The 21,667-nt window shown below is 39.5% G+C and overlaps 1 protein-coding gene across 2 annotated transcripts in view; it reads left to right on the forward strand.

Annotated features, from left to right (window-relative positions):
• pik3c3 (phosphatidylinositol 3-kinase, catalytic subunit type 3) overlaps positions 1-21,667 on the forward strand; it is a 137,279-nt gene that overhangs the window by 51,358 nt on the left and 64,254 nt on the right. For both annotated transcript variants that reach the window (XM_072252439.1, XM_072252437.1), the window contains exons 11-15: positions 2,758-2,915; positions 4,713-4,800; positions 6,253-6,320; positions 11,730-11,835; positions 17,182-17,298. In XM_072252439.1, the coding sequence (XP_072108540.1) occupies positions 2,758-2,915; positions 4,713-4,800; positions 6,253-6,320; positions 11,730-11,835; positions 17,182-17,298 (537 nt within the window). The remainder of the gene's footprint in view (positions 1-2,757; positions 2,916-4,712; positions 4,801-6,252; positions 6,321-11,729; positions 11,836-17,181; positions 17,299-21,667) is intronic.

The following is a 21,667-nucleotide window of genomic DNA, read 5'->3' on the forward strand; positions in this document are numbered from 1 at the left end:
CCTTGCGTAATGCCATGCACCATAGTTCCAACAAGCTGTGTTTGACCGCTGGAAGACCTGCTGAGTGATGATGTCTGGGCTATTGGAGACAGCATTGACATGGTTCTGTTTGACCAGTTTGGAATTGTGTTTTCAGGTTGATCAAATATTGACATACTTGAATGATAGCTTGTAAATTTATATCGGAGTTTTCCTTCAGTCTGGCTAGGAGCCATTTGCAAATCTCTGCTTTGCTAAGTGCCTGAAGTCTGCAAATAAAAATCAGACACTTTCACTGTAATACAGTCATGTTACCCAGCTTGATCTTTTCACGTTCACGGTTGACAGCACTGGTGTATGTGATGAAGTCATTGGCGGCGTGTTTAATGAGTTTTAGGCATTGGAAGCAAACATGGAAGAAAATCGACTGCTCTTCAAAATTTCTTGTTAGCTGTTGGACAGTTTTGTCAAGTGATAGGTCACGCAGGTCCTTGGGCAGAATGAATTTGAAATAACGCTCTGTTCTGACAATTGGGTACTGCTGAACGTAAGTGTGTGTCTTCCATGAGTCGTCTTTACTGGAGAACTCGACCTGGAATATATCTCATTAATAGTGAATACACACTCTCCTGTCTCTGACACTTGAATTTCTGGCATACTGCTGGTGTCTTCCATTGAGTAGATTGTAGGAAGACACCAGCAGTATGCCAGAAAATCAAGATTGAGCTTGTCCACTACTACTTTGTCATTACGACCTCTCCATTGTCATTTTCCAGCAATCTGATATCCACTCTTGCCTGTCTTTTTCTCTTTATATATCTGAAAAAAACTTCTGGTGTCCTCTTTTATATTGTTCACTAGCTTACCTTTTGTATTTTTTTCTCCTTATTGATTTTTTTGTTGTCGTCTTTTGTTTTTAAAAATTCCCTAATCCTCTACCGTCCAACTAATTTTAATTATTTTATATACTATCTCTTTTGCTTTCATGCTGTATTTAACTTCCTTTTTGGCTATGGTTGTATTATCTGCCCTTTAGAATGCTGCTTCTTTTGGATGAGTCTATCCTGTGCTTTCTGAATTATTGCCAGAAACTTCAGTCATTACTGCTTTGCTGTCATCCTTGCTAGTGTTCCCTTCCTCTCAACTTTGGTCAGCTCATCTTTCATGCCTCTGTGATTCCTTTTACTCTACTAAAATAACAATATATCTGATTTTAGCTCTCCGCCTCAAACTGCAGAATGAGTTCTATCACATTACGATCACTGCCTTTGAAGAGTTCCATTATCTTAAGCTCCCTAAACAAATCTGGTTCACTACACAACACCCATTCGAGAATTGCCTTTTCCTTTGTGGACCCAACCACAAGCAGCTCTAAAAAGCCATCTTATTGGTATTCTACAAATTTCTGCTCTTGGGATGCAGCACCAACCTGGTTTTCCTAATCAACCTGCACATTGAAATTCACCATGACTATTGTAACGTTGCCCTTTCTATATGACTTTTCTAGCTGGCATTGTAACAACCTGGCTACCATTCAGAGGCCTGAGTAGAGCTCCCATCAGGGTCTTTTTACTTGTGCGATGTGTTTCAAAGTAGGCTTGAAGTTTTGGAGTTGGTCGCTGGATAGCTTGATTTTGACTATCAGTTTTCCTGTTTTCCATTTAATGAATTCTGTGAGTAAGGGAACAAAGGTATGGAGGGAATAATTATAAATAGATTAGGTAAAACCAAAAGTAAATGTATACAGTGAAGTCAGTTTAAATTGCTGCACATTTTATCTGTTACACCGTATAAGTTACAGAGGTGGAAAGAGCTGATGACGTTGAAGGAAAATGGACCTACTCCTGCAGAAGTCTTACTTGACCATTGCAGCATATGAATTATTGGCCGAAGCTTTAGCTTTCATTGGTACTAAAGGGAGTGTGGTTTTTAAATTAAAAGGTTCAAAGTGGTTTGGCTTACTCAACCATGCTGATTAACTGAGAAATTTCAAAATATGCTTAAATGATTCCAAAATATTGTTGAGGAATTAAAACCAGAAATATAGTATATAGACCTTGGAAATTTTATTTAAAAATAAAAAAAATAAAAGCAGCTGTGAACCTTTGAGCTGTCTCTATTATTCAATAATTCATGGCTAATTGCCTGCTTCAGATCTGTTTTCCCATGCTATTCTGATTCCAATATACCTTGATTCACTTTTATTTCTAAAGATCAACACCTGTCTTGAGTGTAGACAAAACATCTGAATATCTACTGCCTTCTGGGATGAAGAATGTAAGGCATTTGAGTGCAGAAGTTTCCTCAAATATCAATTTTAGATAACCATTCACCAACTCTGAGATGGTGATTTAAGTTCTCTGTTGGGGAGCTTTATCTTTACCACATGTATCCCACTAAGTTCAAGAATTCCATGTGATTCGATAGGATCACCTCATTTAGTTAAGCTTAAGGAATTAACGCACAGTTCACTTAAATTCTTCTGCCGTGATAATTAAAACACTGAGTATTTTTCAGTTATTTAATTTTGTTGCACTTGCTCTAAGGCATTTGACTTGTTTAAAAACTATTAGCCAGGATTACTATTTAAATTCTAGTTGGTTGTTATGCTTGTATTGCTAATATTGTAATTAAATTTGCTGCCAAACAGCATAAATTAGGAACATGACATATTTCATTTGAACTATTTGATATTTTGGTTGCATAAAGATTTTTCTTTTATTTCATCCATCAACATTACTTTAAACTCAATGTCTAAAATCTCTTCATTTTATACAGGATTTGCTCATGTACCTGCTTCAGCTTGTCCAGGCTCTCAAGTATGAAAACTTCAATGATATAAGAAATGGACTAGAACCAAACAGAAGAGATAGCTGTCAAACAGCAATGTCTGAAAGTATGTCAGGTTCATTAGCAGGGACTTCAGAAATGGAGAGGTAGGAACTCTTTTCTCTTGTGTTTCTGATATATTTGAAGTGTTTGCTTTAATTCTAAGCTAAGGCTGTTGCCTCTTTATTTCTTAGAAACATTCAGTAGGTCAGGCAGCATCACTTACAAAAGAAAAACAGCTTTAATGTTTCAGAACTTCTATTTGGATTTTCCTGCAGGGAAGTTCCCTAGGCAAAGTGTCAAAAAATGAATTTCAAAGTCTCCACAAATATAACAACCAAAGAAACTAATTTGAATGGGTAATACAGTATGCTTTCTCAGGTTTTAACATTTCTGTAGCAGTTCATTATTTTTTTCCTGATCAGAAGAACTTGTCTATGGAACTGTACAATTATATTAATTTCATTGATTTAGATAACGTCAGGAAGTTTTGCCAAAAACTTCATTGTTATAGAAATTAGATAGTAGAACTATATAAGATTGCTGACATGGCAAGAAGTCACTCTGCTGCGAATGAGGTGGTGAGAAAGCACTACCTCTACCTACATCTATCTTTTAACATTTGGTCAATGTTACTCATGGTTACGGAACTTCAAGTATAGATCCAATTTTTTATTTATGTTATATGCTTTCTGCATTGGCCACCCTTACAGTAACTCTCACACCTGTACCACCTACTGAATTTTGATCCATTTTTTAAAGGAAATTGTCTTTTATATTTACTTTATTTAGAGCAATGATTTTACCTGCCTTAATTGCACCTTCCCTCAATTCCTATCTTGCTTCATCCATAGCTAAAACTTTTCAATGCTAGTACAACCTCTGGATCATTTCTGTACCTTCTCGATTGCAATCATATATACCTTTAATACTGTGACCGGAAACACATTCAAATTCTGATCTAACTAGTCGTATGATCATAAAGTCATGGAGCTGCATAGCACAGAAACAGGCTCTTAAGCCTACTCATCTAAAGAGATGTTAAAGGTTTGTTTTATTTGACACATGTACATTGAAACATACAGTGAAATGTATTGTTTGCATCATGAGTGTGCTAGGGGCAGCCTGCATGTGTGGCTATGCTTCTTATGCGAACATAGCATGCTCACAACTTACTAACCTAATCCGTAGTCTTTGAAATGTGGGAAGAAACTGGAACACCCAGAGGAAAACCACACGGCCATGGGAAGAACCTACAAACTCCTTCGAGAAAGTTGTGAGAAATAAACCCCGATCACTACTTGCTGGCGCTATAATGCATTGTACTGACCGCATCTTTGTTGATCTTTATGCCCTTGTGCACAATCACATGTTACTGCATTAGGACTGTATCATTAGATTTAAATGTCTATTTAAATCCACCTTATACTAGTAATAGTATCTGGATTCCACTCTGTCCTTTAGCAATGTGTTCCACAACTTAACTCTGAGATCCCCTTTTAAACTCCTACGTCTCACTTTAAATGTATACTTTTTTGTTTTTGATACCATAAGACAAAAGAGCTCTACATTTTCAGCATAACATCTCTGCTCTTCTGTTCTATACCAGCTTGAAATGAGATCTACTGGAATGTGTGTCCAGATGTTTTCTACTGTCGTAACACAAGATCTCATGTCAGTTTAATGGAATAAAGTACTGTCCACATTTTTCTACAGTGTTAATAATAAGAATCCAGAATATTATTTATTAATTTTGAATACCTTAATTAGCATGATTATTTTTAATAATGAAAGAACCGATTTTATGGTGGTCATTTTTCAATGCTTATTCTCTATTATGTTTTATACTGTGGTATTGAATTAGTTTAATAAAACTGATTTAAGGACTGAACTTTCTCTTATAGCTCTCAAATAATCACCAGTCAATATCCACCTGTATCATCTCCTCCAGCTTCTAAGGCAAAAGATGCAACAGATGGGGAAAACTTAGAGGTAAAGCAATTATGCAAATTAGCCTCAAGGATTGTGACTATTTTAATTTATCTTCTCTTTACTGAAGTTCAACAATTTTCTGTGTTATATTAAAGTAATTCAAGAAAATTGGAAATTTGAGGTAATTATTCCACACCATATTTTAAAAATACTAGTTAAGTTAACAGAAAATGACAGAAAAAACTCTCAGTTGACTCAGAGGATATTTTTGCTCTACACAAATGGTCTGTTCCTGCTCCTATATCTTATAGTCTTGTTACAGCTTGGTGGTCACCACCATCTCAGTACTAATCAACAAGCTTCACAACCAGAGTCTTTGTTCCTCCCTCTGCAAATGGATTCTTGACTTCCTCGTTGGGAGACCATAGAGAGTGTGGATTGGTAATAACATCTCCTCCTTACTGACAATTGACACAGGTGATGCACAGTTAACCCATTGCTCTACTCTCTCTACGCTTGTAACTGTGTGGATAAGCACAGCTTAAATGCCATCTATAAATTTGCTGATGGCACCACTGTTGATAGAATCTCAGAGTAGACAGAGTAGAACTGATCAGCTAGTTAAGTGGTGTATTAACAACAGCCTTGTCTTCAATATCAGCAAGACCACAGAAGTGATTGTGGACCTCAGGAAGCGGAAGTCAGGAGAACACACAACAGGCCTCATTGAGGAGTCAACAGGGTGAACAGTTTCAAATTCCTGGGCGTTGACATATCAAACAATGGATCCTGGGCCCAGTGTATTGGTGCAATCACAAGGAAGGTTTGGCAGTAGGAAATTGAGGTGATTTGGTATGTCACCAAAGACCCACAGATTTCTACATTTGTACCATGGAAAAATTCAGACTGGCTGAATCACCACTTGGAGGCTTCAATGGACATGATCATAAGAGGCTGCAGAGAATTGTACGCACAGGCAGCTTCATCAACAGCAATTTCACAATCCAAAGCTTCAGGAAGGCAGCATCCATCATTAAGGATCCTCGGAATGTGGGATATGCACTCTTCTATTACTATCATCAGGAATGAGGTCCAGGAGCTTGTTGATGTACACTCAACATTTTAGGAACAGCTTCTGCCCCTCTCCCAGCGGATTTCTGAATGGTCCATGTATATTACATTACTATTCCTCTTTTGCACTATTTATTGATTTTATTTCTTATTGCAACTTATGGTATTTTTTTAATATCTTGCACTGTCCTGCTGCAACAAAACAAATTTCACGACACATGTTGGTGATAATATACCTGATTTTGGGAAAATAACATGGTAGAATATGAAAAGTCAAATAGAATATGATGACTGTGGGAAAAGGAACTTTAAATGCTTAAATGCTAATTGGAACAAGCAAACCTTTGCTATAAAAGTCGAATTGCTAATGCTATGTCAAATAATGCATTGAATTCATTGAATTAATAGTTGAGTTGTGTTATTTCTTCTTTCCTTCTTTAGCAAGACCTCTGTGCATTTCTGATATCACGAGCCTGTAGGAATTCTACTCTGGCAAACTATTTATATTGGTAAGTGAACAACTTTTTTGACATTCATATGATTTTATCTTTGTTATAATATATTTTTGCATACATTAGTTCACTTTGAAATTGAGACCTAAGTAAGAGTATCTTGCATCAAATTGATGCTTTGAGATGTGTCTATCTTAATGTAAGGAGTATCATGAACAAAGCGGATGAGATTAGAGCATGGATGTTGTGGCCATTACAGAGATTTGTATGGCTCAGAGGCGGGAATGGCTACTTAGAGTGCCAGGCTTTAGATTTTCAGAAAGGACAGGGAGGGAGGCAAAAGAGGTGGGGACGTGGCACTGCTGATCAGAGACAGTGTCACGGCTGCAGAAAAGGAGGAAGTCATGGAGAGGTTGTCTACTGAGTCTTGGTGGGTGGAAGTTAGAAAAGGAAGGGGTCAATAACTCTACTTTGTGTTTTTTATAGGCCACCCAATAGTAACAGGGACATCGAGGAGCAGATAGGGAGACAGATTCTGGAACGGTGCAATAATAACAGGGTTGTGGTGATCCGAGATTTTAGTTTCCCCAATATTGATTGGCATCTCCTGGAGCAAAGGGTTTAGATGGGGTAGAGTTTGTTCGGTGTGTACAAGAAGGTTTCCTGGCACAATATTACGTAGATAAGCCTACAAGAGGAGAGGCTGTACTTGATCTGCTATTGGGAAATGAACCTGGTCAGGTGTCAGGTCTTTCAGTGGGAGAGCATTTTGGAGATGGTGATCACAATTCTATCTCCCTTACCATAGCATTGGAGAGGGATAGGAGCAGACAAGTTAGGAAAACGTTTAATTGGAGTAAGGTGAAATATGAAGTTGTCAGGCAGGAACTTGGAAGTTTAAACTGGGAGCAGATGTTCTCAGGGAAATGTACGGCAGAAATGTGACACATGTTCAGGGAATATTTGCGTGATGTTCTGCATAGGTACAGTCCAATGAGACAGGGAAAGGATGGTAGGGTGCAGGAGCCATGGTGTACAAAATCTGTTGAAAATCTAGTCAAGAAGAAAAGAAAAGCTTACGAAAGGTTCAAAAAACTAGGTAATGGTAGATCTAGAAAATTATATGATGAGCAGGAAGGAGCTTAAGAAATGAAATTAGGAGAACCAGAAGGAGCCATGAGAAGGCCTTGATGATCAGGTTTAAGGAAAACCCTGAGGCATTCTACAAGTACGTGAAGAGCAAGAGGATAAGACGTGAGAGAGTAGGACCAATCAAGTGTGACAGTGGAAAAATGTGTATGGTAGCAGAGGTACTTAATGAATACTTTGCTTCAGTATTCACTACAGAAAAGGATGTTAGCTATTATAGGGATGACTTGCAGCAGACTAAAAAACTTGAGCATATAGACATTAAGAAAGAGGATGTGCTGGAGCTTTTGGAAAGCATCAAGTTGGATAAGTCTAAATGACTTATTGTCATTTCTAAATGACAATAAACGAGGACTGAGTGTCCTCATAATCTAATCTAATCTAAATCACCGGGACCAGACGAGATATATCCCAGGCTACTGTGGGAGGTGAGCAAGGAGATTGCTGAGCCTCTGACAATGATCTTTGTATCATCAATGGGGATTGGAGTGTTGCAGATGTTGTTCCCTTATTCAAGAAAGGGCATAAAGATAGCCCAGGAAATTATAGACCAGTGAGTCTTACTTCAGTTGTTCGTAAATTGATGAAGATCCTGGGAGGCAGGATTTATGAACATTTGGAGAGGACTAATATGATTAGGAATAGTCAGCATGGCTTTGTCAAAGGCAAGTCGTGCCTTATGAGCCTGACTGAATTTTTTGAGGATGTGTCTAAACATTTTGCTGAAGGTAGAGCAGTAGATGTAATGTATATGGATTTCAGCAAGGCATTTGATAAGGTACCCCACGCAAGGTTGATTGAGAAAGTAAGAAGGCATGAGATCCAAGGGGACCTTGCTTTGTGGATCCAGAATTGGCTTGCCAACAGAAGATAAAGAGTGGTTGTAGCCAAGTCATATTCTGCATAGAGGTCGGTGACTAACGGTGTGCCTCGGGGATCTGTTCTGGGACCCCTTCTCTTCGTGATGTTTATAAGTGACCTGGATGAGGAAGTGGAGGGATAGGGTTAGAAAATTTGCTGATGACACAAAGGTTGGAGGTGTTGTGGATAGTGTGCAGGCTGTCAGAGGTTAAAGCGGGACAGTGATAGGATGCAAAACTGGGCTGAGAAGTGGCAGATGGAGTTCAGCCCAGATAAGTGAGGTGGTTCATCTTGGTAGGTCAAATCTGATGGCAGAATATAGTATTAATGGTAAGACTCTTGGCAGTGTAGAGGATCAGAGGGATCTTGGGGTCAGAGTCCATAAGACACTCAAAGCATTGGCCTTCATCAACCATGGGGTTGAGTTCAAGAGCCGAGAGGTAATGTCACAGCTATATAGGACCCTGGTCAGATCCCACTTGGAGTACTGTGCTCAGTTCTAGTCACCTCACTACAGGAAGGATGTGGAAACTATAGAAAGAGTGCAGAAGCGATTTACAAGGACGTCACCTGGATTGGGGAGCATGCCTTATAAGAATAGGTTGAGTGAACTCGGTTTTTTCTTGGAGCAATGGAGGATGAGAGGTGACCTGATAGAGGTATATAAGATGATGAGTAGCATTGATCATGTGGGTAGTCAGAGGCTTTTTCCCAGGGCTGAAATGGCTAACATAAGAGGACACAGTTTTAAAGTACTTGGAAGTAGATACAGAGAAGATGTCAGGGAAGTTTTTTACGCAGAGAGTGGTGAGTGCATGGAATGGGCTGCCAGCGACGGTGGTGGAGGTGGATACAATAGGGTCTTTTAAGAGTCTCCTGGATAGGTACATGGAGCTTAGAAAAACTGAGGGCTATGGGTAACCCTAGGTAATTTTTAAGGTAGGTACATGTTCGGCACAGCATTGTGGACCGAGGGGTCCGTGTTATGCTGTAGGTTTTCTATGTTTCTGTTAATTTTTCCTGTAATTAATATGATGTTCCCTTATTTGGTTTGCTTTTCCTTTGTTTGGAAGTGAGCTTCCAATTGCCATTAATTCAGGGAAGTATGAGGTTCTGTTTTTGCTGCAAATGAAATATATGCTCAGAAATTAAGAAATTAGCATGCATCATATTTTATAGTGTCTCAGAAAAATATTTAGATGATGACAAGCATAAGAAAAACAATAGCTGAGCCAATGGCCTTTAGATTTGGATACCCCTACCCTGGGAAGAAAACTGCTACAGTCCACCTTATCTGTGGCTCTCATCATTTTAAACATTTCTAAATGGTCGTTGCTCATTCTCCTACCTTTCAAGGAATAAAGATCTAACCTCTCCATATAATTCAAGCCCACTAGATCTGGCAACATCTTTGTAAATCTTTACTGCATTCTTATCATGTTTACCCGCGTCTTTTCTATAACGGGGGACAAAAACTGTATTCAGTACTCTAAGTGTGGCCTCACCAATAACGTATACAACGGAAACATAACATCCCAGCTCCCGTAATCAGTGCCCTGATTATGAAGGCAGGTGTGCTAAACACAAGTCCTGGTAATGCAACCACTGACGCCTGGAGGACGTTCTCTGAAGACTATTGATAATGGTTATCTTATCTTGTAAAGACGCTATCCAGAAGAAGGGAATGGCAAACCACTTCGGTGGAAAAATTTGCTAAGAGCAATCATCAAGATCATGATCGCCCACATCATATGATGTGGCACATGATGATGATGAATATGCTAAGTGCCTTTTTCATCACCCTATCCACGTGTGACACAACTTTCAACAAACTATGTACTTGTACTCCCTCGTCCCTTTGTTCCATCATACTCTGTCATACCATTCATAGTACAAGTCCTCCTCTGGTTTGACATTCCAAAATGCCTCACCTCACACTTCCTTTGGCTACTTTACGAACTGATCAATATCCCCTTGTAATCTACCTTCATTGTCAATCACAGCTCCTTCTGTTATATTATTCACAAACTTAATGACCAAGCTTTGTGCATTTGCGTCCAAGCCATTTATTTATTGAGATACTGCGCAGAGTAGACCATTCTCGCCCCTTGATCCAAGCTGCCCAGCAGCCCCTGATTTAACCTAACCCTAATTACAGGAAAAATTACAATGACCTGTTAATATTCTAACCCATATGTCTTTGGACTGTGGGAGGAAACTAGAGCATCTGGAGAAAACCTACACATTCCACAGGGAGGACTAGAAACTCTTTATAGATGACATTGGAATTGAACTCCAAACTCCGATGCTACAGGCTGTTAAAGTTTCACGCTAACTGCTACGCTACTGTGGCACCCCCAAATAATAAAAATTCCAACACTGACCTCTATGGCATACCGCTAGTCAACAGTTTCCATTTTGAGAAAAAACATTCAACCACCATTCTGTCCATCCTACCTCTAAGCTAATTTGAGAAGAGTAGAAAAAAAATTGCTTGAACTTGCAGTAGAGTGTCACTGCTCAGAGTGATCAATATAGCATAAAAGATAGAAAGTTAACGTCTTGAGTATGAATCTTTGTTCAAAGGGGCTAGAATAGGGATGGCAAACTTCTGGCATGCATGTCCAAGATGGCAAATGCTAAATTTATGTTGGCACACAATATACCGTGCTGCCTCTCGCTTCTTTAAATCCCACCTATAATTATAAGATACATAACGGTTATTTTTACTGCCAAGTGAAGCAGCAGATGATTTTTTTTAAAACCTGAGAGCAGTGGGATGTTTTTTATAGGAAAGTTCTCACACCATCTTGGCACTAGCTAGACAATTGGGAGAACATGAAATGTTGGATAATAAGTTTTGAAATTCTCTGTGACCTGGTGTACACATCAGTACTTGGATAGGAAATAGTTACAATAACAATACTATTTAAAATATGTTTCAATTCTCTTTTTAAAAGATTAATATTAATAATCTTTGAACAGGTTTTCTAAAATGCTTCATTTATTTCAATATGTCTTTAATATTTTTATTAATGGTTAAAAAATGACTACATGTAAATAAGCAACAGAACTCGTCTTTTTCCTTAAATTCTATCATTATTGGTATTCTTATGTATTGTATCGATGTACATGTGACATCAGGCTTATTTTTAATCTTTAGAAATTAATTGCTGATAATCTCTGGTCAAAATTACCATGGCATGCAAGAGAATATTTTAGAAAATCATTACCTATTTGGGCAAACACCCTTAAAAGGTTTGCCATCCCTGGGTTGGAGTATATATAAAAGTCTTACTGCCACTACACAGGCATTGGCAAGACCACACCTGAAGTATTGGGTAAAACTTTAGTCTTTTTTTCTAAGAAATAATATATTTGCATTAGAGGCAGTAATGTTTTGGGCTTGCTATTCAAATAGATTTTCTCAAACAAAATTGTTTCTCATTCTCCAAGGTATGTTATTGTAGAATGTGAAGATCAGGACACTCAACTGCGTGACCCTAAAACTCATGAAATGTACTTGAATGTAATGAGGAGATTTAGTCAAGCCTTGCTAAAGGTATGATATCTTAATTATTTAATTCAAAATTTGTGTTAAATAATTAACTATGAGAAGAGTGGTTTTGTATTTTGGAAGGTAAGGACATGTTTAAAGAAAATGTAAAAACAAAATATAGCAGAACTAGAAGAATGAAAGTAAAACAGAAAACATGCTGGAAATAACTCTAGGTTAAGTAATGTCTCTAGTATGAAAAATGGAGTTGTGTCCTAATGACTGCATTGGAACTGGGAAAGTTAGGGAAAAAGTTTAAGATGCAATGAACAATGCAGAGTGGTGCATGGCAGAAAAAGAACAAAAGAGAAATGGTAAAGGAATGACAGGAGAGACGGTGACAAATGGGTTTATAGTATAGTAGCTGAGAAGATGTTAGAGATAACAAAAAGTTGGTGCGCACTCTGTGTAATAACCCAGATTTTATTAATCAGTTTAATGTAAAGGAACCCTTTGGAGGCAGTGGTCATAATATGATTGAATTCGTACTGCAATTTGAGAGGGAGAAGTATAAGTTACCTGTATCAGTATTGCAATGGAATAAGGAGAATTACAGAGGCATGAGAGAGGTGCTTGCCCAGAGGATTGGAGGGGGATACTGGCGGGGATGATGCAGAACAGAGGTGGCTGAAGTTTCTGGAAGTAGTTCACATGGCCAGGATAGATATGCCCCACAGAAGAAGTAGTTCTCAAATGGCAGGACTAGGCAACTGTGGCTGACAGGGAAGTTGAGGACTGCATGAAAGCCAAGCAAAGGTAGCAAAAGTGAGTGGGAAGTTGGATTATTGAGAAGCTTTTAAAATCCAACAAAAGGCAACTAAAAAGCTATACGAAGGGAAAAGATGAAATATGAGGGCAGAGTAGCCGATAATATAAAGCAGAATACTAATCATTTTTTGAATTATATAAAGAATAAAATGGAAGTGAGAGTTGATATTAGACCACTGAAAAATGATGCTGATGAGGTAGTAATGGGGGACAAAGAAATGGCAGATGAACTTAACAAGTACTTTGCTTCAGTCTTTATTAGCTGTATGCCAGAGGTCTGTGAGTGTCAGGGAACAGGAGTGAGTGTCATTGCTATTGCAAAGGAAAAAGTGCCAGGCAAACTGAAAGATCTTAAGGTGGATAAGTCACCTGGACCAGATGGACTACATCCCTGAGTTCTGAGAGGAGTTGCGGAAGACATAATGGATGCGTTGGTCATGATCCTTCAAGAATCACTTGATTTTGGCATGGTCCCGGAGGACTGGCAAATGTCACTCCACTCATTTTAAAAAGGGAGGAAGAAAAAAGAGAGGAAATCATAGGCCATTTTGCCTAACTTTAGTGATTGGGAAAGTGTTGGAGTCCATTACTAAGGATGAGGTTTCGGGATACTTGAAAATTAGTGATAAAATAACTCAGTCAGCATGGTTTCTGTGAAGGGAAATCTTGTCTGACACATCTGTTAGATTTTTTACTATGGATGTCCAGTCCCTATGTATCTCCATCCCCCACCAGGAAGGGCTCAAAGCTCTCCGTTTTGTTTTCTGGACATCAGTCCTAACCAGTTCCCCACCACCACTCTCCTCCGCATAGGGAAACTTGTTCTCACTCTTAATAATTTCTCCTTTGGCTCCCCCCACTTCCTTCAAACAAAAGGGGTAGCCATGGGCACTTGCATGGGTCCCAGCTATGCCTGCCTTTGTCAGCTATGTAGAACAGTCTATGTTCCAAGCCTACACTAGTGACCGTCCTGCACTTTTCCGATGCTACATCAACGACTGCATTGGTGCTGCTTCCTGTACCTGTGCTGAACTTGTCAGCTTCATCCATTTTGCCTCCAACTTCCATCCTGCCCTCAAATTTACCTAGTCCGTTTCCGACACCTCCCTTCCCTTTCTCGATCTCATTGCCTCTATCTCTGGAGACAGCTTATCCACCGATGTCTATTCCAAACCCACAGCTATGTGGACTACACCTAGACCCACCCTACTACTTGTAAAAACGCCATCTTCTTCTCTCAATTCCTCTGTTCCCACCTCATCTGCTCTCAGGATGATGCTTTTCATTATAGAACAAAGGAGAAGTCCTCCTTTTTCAAGGTAAGGGGCTTCTGTTCGTCCACCATCAACACTGCCCTCAGCCACATCTCTTCCATTCTACGCACATCTGCTCTTAGCCCATCTTCTGGCCACCTTACCAGGGATAGGGTTCCTCTTGTCCTCACCTACCACCCCACTAGCCTCTGTGTCCAGCACTTAATACATAACTCTCCGAAGCTTCCGCCACCTCCAACAGGATCCCACCACCAAGTGCATCTTTCCCTCTCTCCCCACCCCCCCCCCATTTCTGCTTTCCACAAGAATCGCTCCCTGCGCAGCTCCTTTATCCATTCGTCCCTTCCCACTGATCTCTCTCCTGGCACTTATCCTTGCAAGCAGAACATGTTCTACACCTGCCCCTACACCTCCTCCCTCACTACCACTCAGGGCCCTAAACAGTCCTTTCAGGTGATGCAACACTTCATCTGTGAGTCTGCTGGTGTCATTTTTGCTCTCCTGTATATCGGTGAGACCCGACATAGATTGGAAGACTGCTTTGCCGAGCATCTACACTCCGTCCACCAGAGCAAGCGGGATCTCCCAGTGGCCACCCATTTTAATTACACTTCCCATTCCCATTCCAATATGTCCATCTATGGCCTCCTCCACTGTCGTGATGAGGCCACACTTAGGTTGGAGGAGCAATATCTTGTATTCCGTTTGGGTAGCCTCCAACCTGAAGGCATGAACATTGATTTCTCAAACTTCCAGTAATGCCTCCCACACCCCCTCCCATTTTCCATTTCCAGTCCTGTTCTCTCTCTCTCTCCTCATCTCCTTGCCCACCAATTGCCTCCCTCTGGTGCTCCTTTCACCTTTTTCTTTCTTCCATGTTCTTTTGTCTCACCAATCAACTTCTCAGCTCTTTACTTCGTCCCGCCCCCTCCTGGTTTCACCTATCACCTGATGATTCTCTGTCCCCTACCTCCACCTTTTAAATCTACTCCTCATCTTTTTCTCTCCAGTCTTGTTGAAGGGCTTTGGCCCAAAACGTCAACTGTACTTTTTTTCCATAGATGCTGCCTGGTCTGTTGAGTTCCTCTGGCATGTTGTGCGTTTTGCTTGGATATCATTTACTTGGATTTTCAGAAGGCATTTGATAAGGTGCCTCACATGTTACAGAACAGGTACCAGCATGGATAGAGGAGTGGCTGATGAGCAAGAGCCAGTAAATGGAAATAAAGGGGGCCTTTTCTAGTTGGCTGCCTGTGACTTGTGTTCCTCAGGGGTCAGTATTGGGACCATTACTTTTCACATTGTTTGTCAATAATTTAGATAGTGGAATTGATAGCTTTGTGGCAGAGTTTGTGGATAATACAAAGAAAGGTGAAGGGGTAAGTAATGCTGAGGAAGCAATGTGATTGCAGCAGGCCTTAGACAAATTGTAAGAATGGGCAAAAAAATGGCAGATGGAATACAGTGTTGGGAAATGTATGATAATGCATTTTGGTAAAAGGAACAATAGTGCTGACTGTTATCTAAATGGGGAGAAAATTCAGACATCAGAGGTGAAAAGGAACTTGAGAGTCTTCGTGCAAGATTCCCTGAAGGTTAATTCACAGGTTGAGTCTGTGGTTAAGAAGGCAAATACAATGTTTGCATTTATTTCAAGGAGCATAGAATATATAAACAAGGAGATAAAACTGAAGCTTTATAAGACACTAGCCAGGCCGCACTTAGAGTATTGTCAACTGTTTTGGGCCTCTTATCTCAGAAAGGATGTGTTGTCATTAGAGTGAGTCCACAGGAGGTTCACGAGGATTATTCCAGGAATGAAGGGGTTAACATACAAGAAGTATTTTGCAGCTTTCAGCCTGTACTCACTGAAATTTAGAAGAATGCGTAGGGATTTCAGTGAAACCTACCAAATGCTGACATGAGTAGATAAGGTGGATGTGGAGAAGATGTTTCCTCTGGTAAGGGTATCCAGAACTGGAGGGCACAGCCTCAAAATTGAGGGGTGACCTTTTAGAACAGAGGTAAGGAGGAATTTTTTTTAGCCAGAGAATAGTGAATCTGTGGAATGCTGTGTCACAGATTGCAGTGGAGGCCAAGTCCGTGGGTACATTCAAAGCAGAAGTTGATAGATTCCTTATTGGTCGGGGCACCGGGGCATATGGTGAGAGTGCAGTTGTTTAGGGTTGTATGAGATTTGGGATCCGGGTTCAGCCATGATGAAATGACGGAGCAGATGTGATGGGCTGAATGGCCTAATTTTGGTCCTATGGAACCAGAAAACCCATCTAATTTTAGAGCATACCTTTTCTGATTGGGACTAAAGATTTACAGACATTATTTTGCCACTATTTTTGTGATGAGTTGCAGATATGGAAAATCTGAAATAATGAAACCACTATTCCAGTTGATCCTTCTCTTGATAACTACAAATAGAGTGGATCACAGTTGCATATTCGGTACATCACTTAAAGAACAAAAACTAATCAAGAAAATAGCCAGGATTCACCGTGTTTATTTGGGATTCTATGCTGCTTACTTGGGACAAAAGACTGTTGCTGAACAATTTCTAACTAATGTCAGTCGCATGCTCTTGTGGGCTGTTAGACACTACACTGTGCTTAGAGCAAACAGTTTTTAACAGTCAGTTGCTTATGCTTGTGTTATATTATCCATTTGGGGTGATGGACACCTATTCAGAAAGCACTGTGCTCATTTTGTTTATTTATAGTTAATCAAAAGAACATGTCAGCGTACACTGGACAAATTTTTCCAATAATAATTATTAAGAACTAATTCACAGTTTTGTCATATTGTAGAAGTATTGGTAGTGTTGTGATTTGTTCTGTATTTCATTTAAATAATAACTTGTTTTTCAGTTAAATGGTAGTTTGTCCTTTTTATACTTTTTAAACTATTTCCATGAAAGTTTGGCTAATTGGGGCAGGCACTTGATTGAGCCAAAAATGTGTCCTAACTAACTGGAATCCACTGTATGCTGATTGGCTATGCTTTTACAAATCAGTACTCGTTACAAGACAAATCATCTTATTTCAGCTTAATAGAAATTTAAACTGCCATAATTTTACCTTGTGTAATAAGTGAAAGTTTTATAAGTATATGCAAATAACATTCAAAGGTTAAGTATGGTTCAACAGGGAATTATAAATATTAGCTTCTGGATTTCTCTGCTGTCATAAAAATCTTTGATGATAAAATTGTTTGTAGGTCAATTATTAAACAGAATTAATTTTCACTTGGAGTGTCATAAGGGACTTGTTCAGAATGTTTTTTTTTTGCGTCTTTTTAGGGTGATAAGAATGTGAGAGTCATGCGCTCCCTCTTAGCTGCTCAACAAACGTTTGTGGATCGGTTGGTGCACCTTATGAAAGCTGTGCAACGGGAAAGTGGGAATCGGAAGAAAAAGGTAAGTGTGAATAGATAGATAATCTTCATATTTTAAATTACTCCTTACAACTAAGTAACCAGTAGAGCAAATAAGTTTTTGTATATGCAGATTTAATTTTGGGAATGTAAAGATGTGAAGGAGTTCAGTGTTATTTATTCCTGAAAAAGACCAGTTTCGTGCAAAAAATATCTCATGACAAAATTTTATATTTAAAGGGGTTTGGATATGTTTTGTTTTGTTAAAATATAGTCTACATTGGTACATTAATTACGAACAAAGAGGAAATCCTAAACAGATGGACAGAATATATAAAAGAACTTTTTGAAGACCAAAGAGGAGAAAAAACAAACATAAAGAAGAATCTTGAAGGACCTAGCATTCTAAAATCAGAAATTCAAGCAGCCATGAATAAAACAAAGCATAACAGAGCAACTGGTCCAGACAGCATCGCTGTTGAAATGATACTGGCCTTAGAAGATTTTGGGATAGAGAAAATAACAGAAGTAGCAAATGAAATCTATGATCATGCGGAGATACCTGATGATTTAAGTAAATCAGTATTCATCACACTTCCAAAGAATGTGAGTTACATCATACAATAAGTCTGATGAGCCACATGGCAAAAATTATTCTCAGAGTAATCATGATGAGAGCAAGACGCTGTATAAAACCAAAAATCAGAAAAGAACAATGCGGCTTTGTGGAAAACACTGGAACCGGACATGCAATTTTCATGCTATGGATGATCTGTGAACGAGCCATCCAGGTACAAAAAGACATCTACCTATGTTTCATTGACCATACAAAAGCTTTTGACACTGTCAGACAGCAAAATCTTCTGGAAATGCTTCACAATCTTGACATAGATGGGAAAAATATACGTTTCTTAAGAAATTTATACTGGGACCAGACAGCATCTATCAGAATAGAAGGAGAAGTGAGTGGGTATGTGAATATCATGAGAGGAGTCAGGCAAGGTTGTGTCTTTTCACCAGACTTATTCAACCTGTGTAGTGAAAATGTCTTGAGAAGTATCAAAGACATCAAAGGATTCACAATTAGAGGCCATAATACAGGTGTCCCCCGCTTTTCGAATGTTCGCCTAACGAAACCTCACTGTTACGAAAGACCTACATTAGTTCCCTGTTTTCGCTAACAGAAGGTGTTTTCACTGCTACGAAAAAAGGCAGCGGGCGGAAAAAAAATCAACGCGCGATAAAAAAGCATGCCGCGCGCCCTGAGCAGCCGCTCTCCCCCGGATTCGGAACGACATTCTCGCCAGCATTGCTTAAACATATGCCTGTGAGCAGCCGTTTGCAAGATGAGTTCTAAGGTATCGGAAAAGCCTAAAAGAGCTCGTAAGGGTGTTACACAGCGTAAAACTAGGCATAATTAAGTGTTTCGATCATAGTGAACAAATTAAGGACAAAGTGAGCTTGGCTTGTGGAAGTTGACAAAGATGATGTTGAAGAGGTTTTGGCATCCCATGATAGATAGGTGAAGAGCTGATGCAGTTGGAAGAGGAAAGGATAACGATCAAAACCGAATGAGTAATGATAAAGTACGACTTTAATTTTGAAAGGGTACATCGATTTATGGCATATTTGCAGGATGGTTTGAGTGCTTACAAAGAACTGTATGATAGAAAAATGCGCGAGGCTGAAAAGTCAAGCAAGTCTTCCATATCAGCCACAACAGACAACGAACCTCGACCTTCGACATCGAGGCGGGCAGTCATACGAGAAGATGCCCTAATGGAAACAGACGACAAGATGACACCCCAGTGTCCCACCACGCCAACCCCCAGACCACGGACAGATACCGATTCGCGGAGAATGCAGCAATAGCTGGGAGGCACACAGCACATCTTTAAGAAACAAGCCAAAATAAACATGCTAATTAATTAGGTGCTGCCAGGCACGTAAATATCGGCCCAGATCAGAGGCTGCATCTGCCGAAAATTATGTGCCGGGTGGCACCTAATTAATTAGCATGTTTATTTCAGCTTTTTTCTTAAAGATGTGCTGGGTGCCTCCCGGCTACTGCTGCATTCTTCGCGGATCGGTATCAGTCGGCGGCCCGGAGGGTGGGGGCCACTGCACCACCCAGCCTGCGACGACTCAGCTTAACACACCATCATCAGTGTGCTCGGTGCTGTCCCAATTCCAGTAAGTGATAGTACACTGTACATACATTATTTCTACTTTATATTGGCTGTGTACTTTTACGTGTTATTTGGTATGATTTGGTAGCTTCATAGCCTAAAGGTTACTGGAGAGCGCTTGCGCCGTGTTTCTGCCGAGAGCGCTTGCGTGAGATTTTCGCTACGGAGAACAGTTCAGGCAATCGTTGTAGAGAAGTATTTCTAATTTATATAGGCTGTGTATTTATCATATCATTCTTGCTTTTACTATATGTTACTGTTGTTTTAGGTTTTATGTGTTATTTGGCATGATTTGGTAGGTTATTTTTGGGTCTGCTAACGCTCACAAAATTTTCCCATGTAAATAAATGGTATTTGCTTCTTCGCTTTACGACATTCTGGCTTACGAACCGTTTCATAGGAACGCTCTACCTTTGGATGGCGGGGGGAAACCTGTATAAATAACATCAGATGTGCTGATGACATCATACTAATAGATGACTCAGAAGCAAAACTTCAAGAACTACTCACTATAGTGGCAGCAGAAAGTAATCGCAGAGGCCTCTCAATCAACACCAAGAAGACAGAAAGCATGGTCATCTCCAGAAAGACAAACATCCCACAATGTGTGATCAAGATCAGAAATACAAACATCAAACAAGTCAACAAATTCAAATATCTTGGCAGCCTAATAACAAGTAATGGCAGGTGCGACACAGATATCAAATACAGAATAGCAATGGCGAAAGAAGCTTTCCAAAAAATGAAGACCATATTAACAGACAGAAAGATGAGCACATACACTAAAAACAGAATACTGCAGTGCTACATTTATTCTATCCTGACTTATGGAAGTGAATGCTGGACCATTTCTCCAGCAATGGAAAAGAGACTAGAAGCAGCTGAATTATGGTTCTACAGGAGAATGTTAAAAATATCATGGACCACACACACACATCAAATGAAGAAGTTCTCAGAAGAGCCCAAGCAGTTCGATCACTCATAACAACAATAAGAGAAAGACAACTCAGAATCCTGGGACACATCATGCAGAAAGATGAACTAGAAAAACTCATACTCTCTGGAAAGATTGAGGGAGTAAACCTAGAGGAAGACCTTGGCTTATGTACATCAAAAGCCTAGCGAGGTGGCTACACATCGAGGAAATGGAAGTCATCCAAAAAATGAAGGATAGATCTAAATGGAAAACCATGGTCACCGAGGTCCTCATCGGATATGTTACCTAGACAGACAGACATTGGTACATTTCCTAACCCAGAATAGATTGAATGAAAATGTTTGGATTATTTAACAATTATTTTGTGCAGTTCTTAGAATTCAACATTTATAATATTAAATGAATTTTCTTTTAATTTGGCATTCAGAATTAAGTTATACAGTATCATGTGGCAAGAGTTGTGAGAAGTTCAGTTTTATTTAACAACTGTTAATGCAACAAAAGGTGATCATGTATTTCACAGCAGTGATATCAAACAAAATTTAAAAGCAGGTAATAGAATATCCAGCACGGAAACTGATCCTTCAACCCAACTCATCTATGCTGATCAAGGTGCCTTCCTCTGCTGGTACCATTTGCTTGCTTTTGGCTCATATACTTTTAAATTGTTCCTATCCATGTCTTTAAATGGTACCAGCATTTAAACCTTAGTAATGGTAGCCACATCTTCTGTTTTCTCTGGCAGCTCACTCTGTAGAAAAGCACTCCTTTTGTGTCTCTTTAAATCTTTTCCTCTATATTGTATAGGTTTAAACTGCCCTACCCTTGCAGAAAGACTGTGACCATCTAGCTTAATTTTGCACCTCTAGAATGTCTTCCCTCAGCCACCTTTATTCCAGAGAAAATAGTTCCAGCCTATCCAGACTCTCCTTGTAACTCAAGTCCTCCAGTCTGAGCACTGTCCTTACAAAACATTTCTGTACCATCACTACCTTATTTATTTCTTTTCTACAATATTCCAGGTGGAACCTTGCCATTGTTTTGTGCAATTGTAACATAACACCCTAACTCATGCTCATTGCCTCTTCTGATGAAAACAAAACATGCCGTATACTTCCTTCACCAGCTTGTCGAGCTGTGTTGCCATTTTCAGTGAATAATGTTCTTGTACCCCTCAGTCTCTCTGTTCTATAGCACTCCCATTTAAGGTACGTGGAGGAAAGTTCAGAGAAGATGTCAAAATTAGGTTGAAAACAAAGGAGAGCGGTGGGTGCCTGGAACACACT

Source organism: Mobula birostris, chromosome 3 (genome assembly GCF_030028105.1).
Source record: "Mobula birostris isolate sMobBir1 chromosome 3, sMobBir1.hap1, whole genome shotgun sequence".
Taxonomy (NCBI): domain Eukaryota; kingdom Metazoa; phylum Chordata; class Chondrichthyes; order Myliobatiformes; family Myliobatidae; genus Mobula; species Mobula birostris.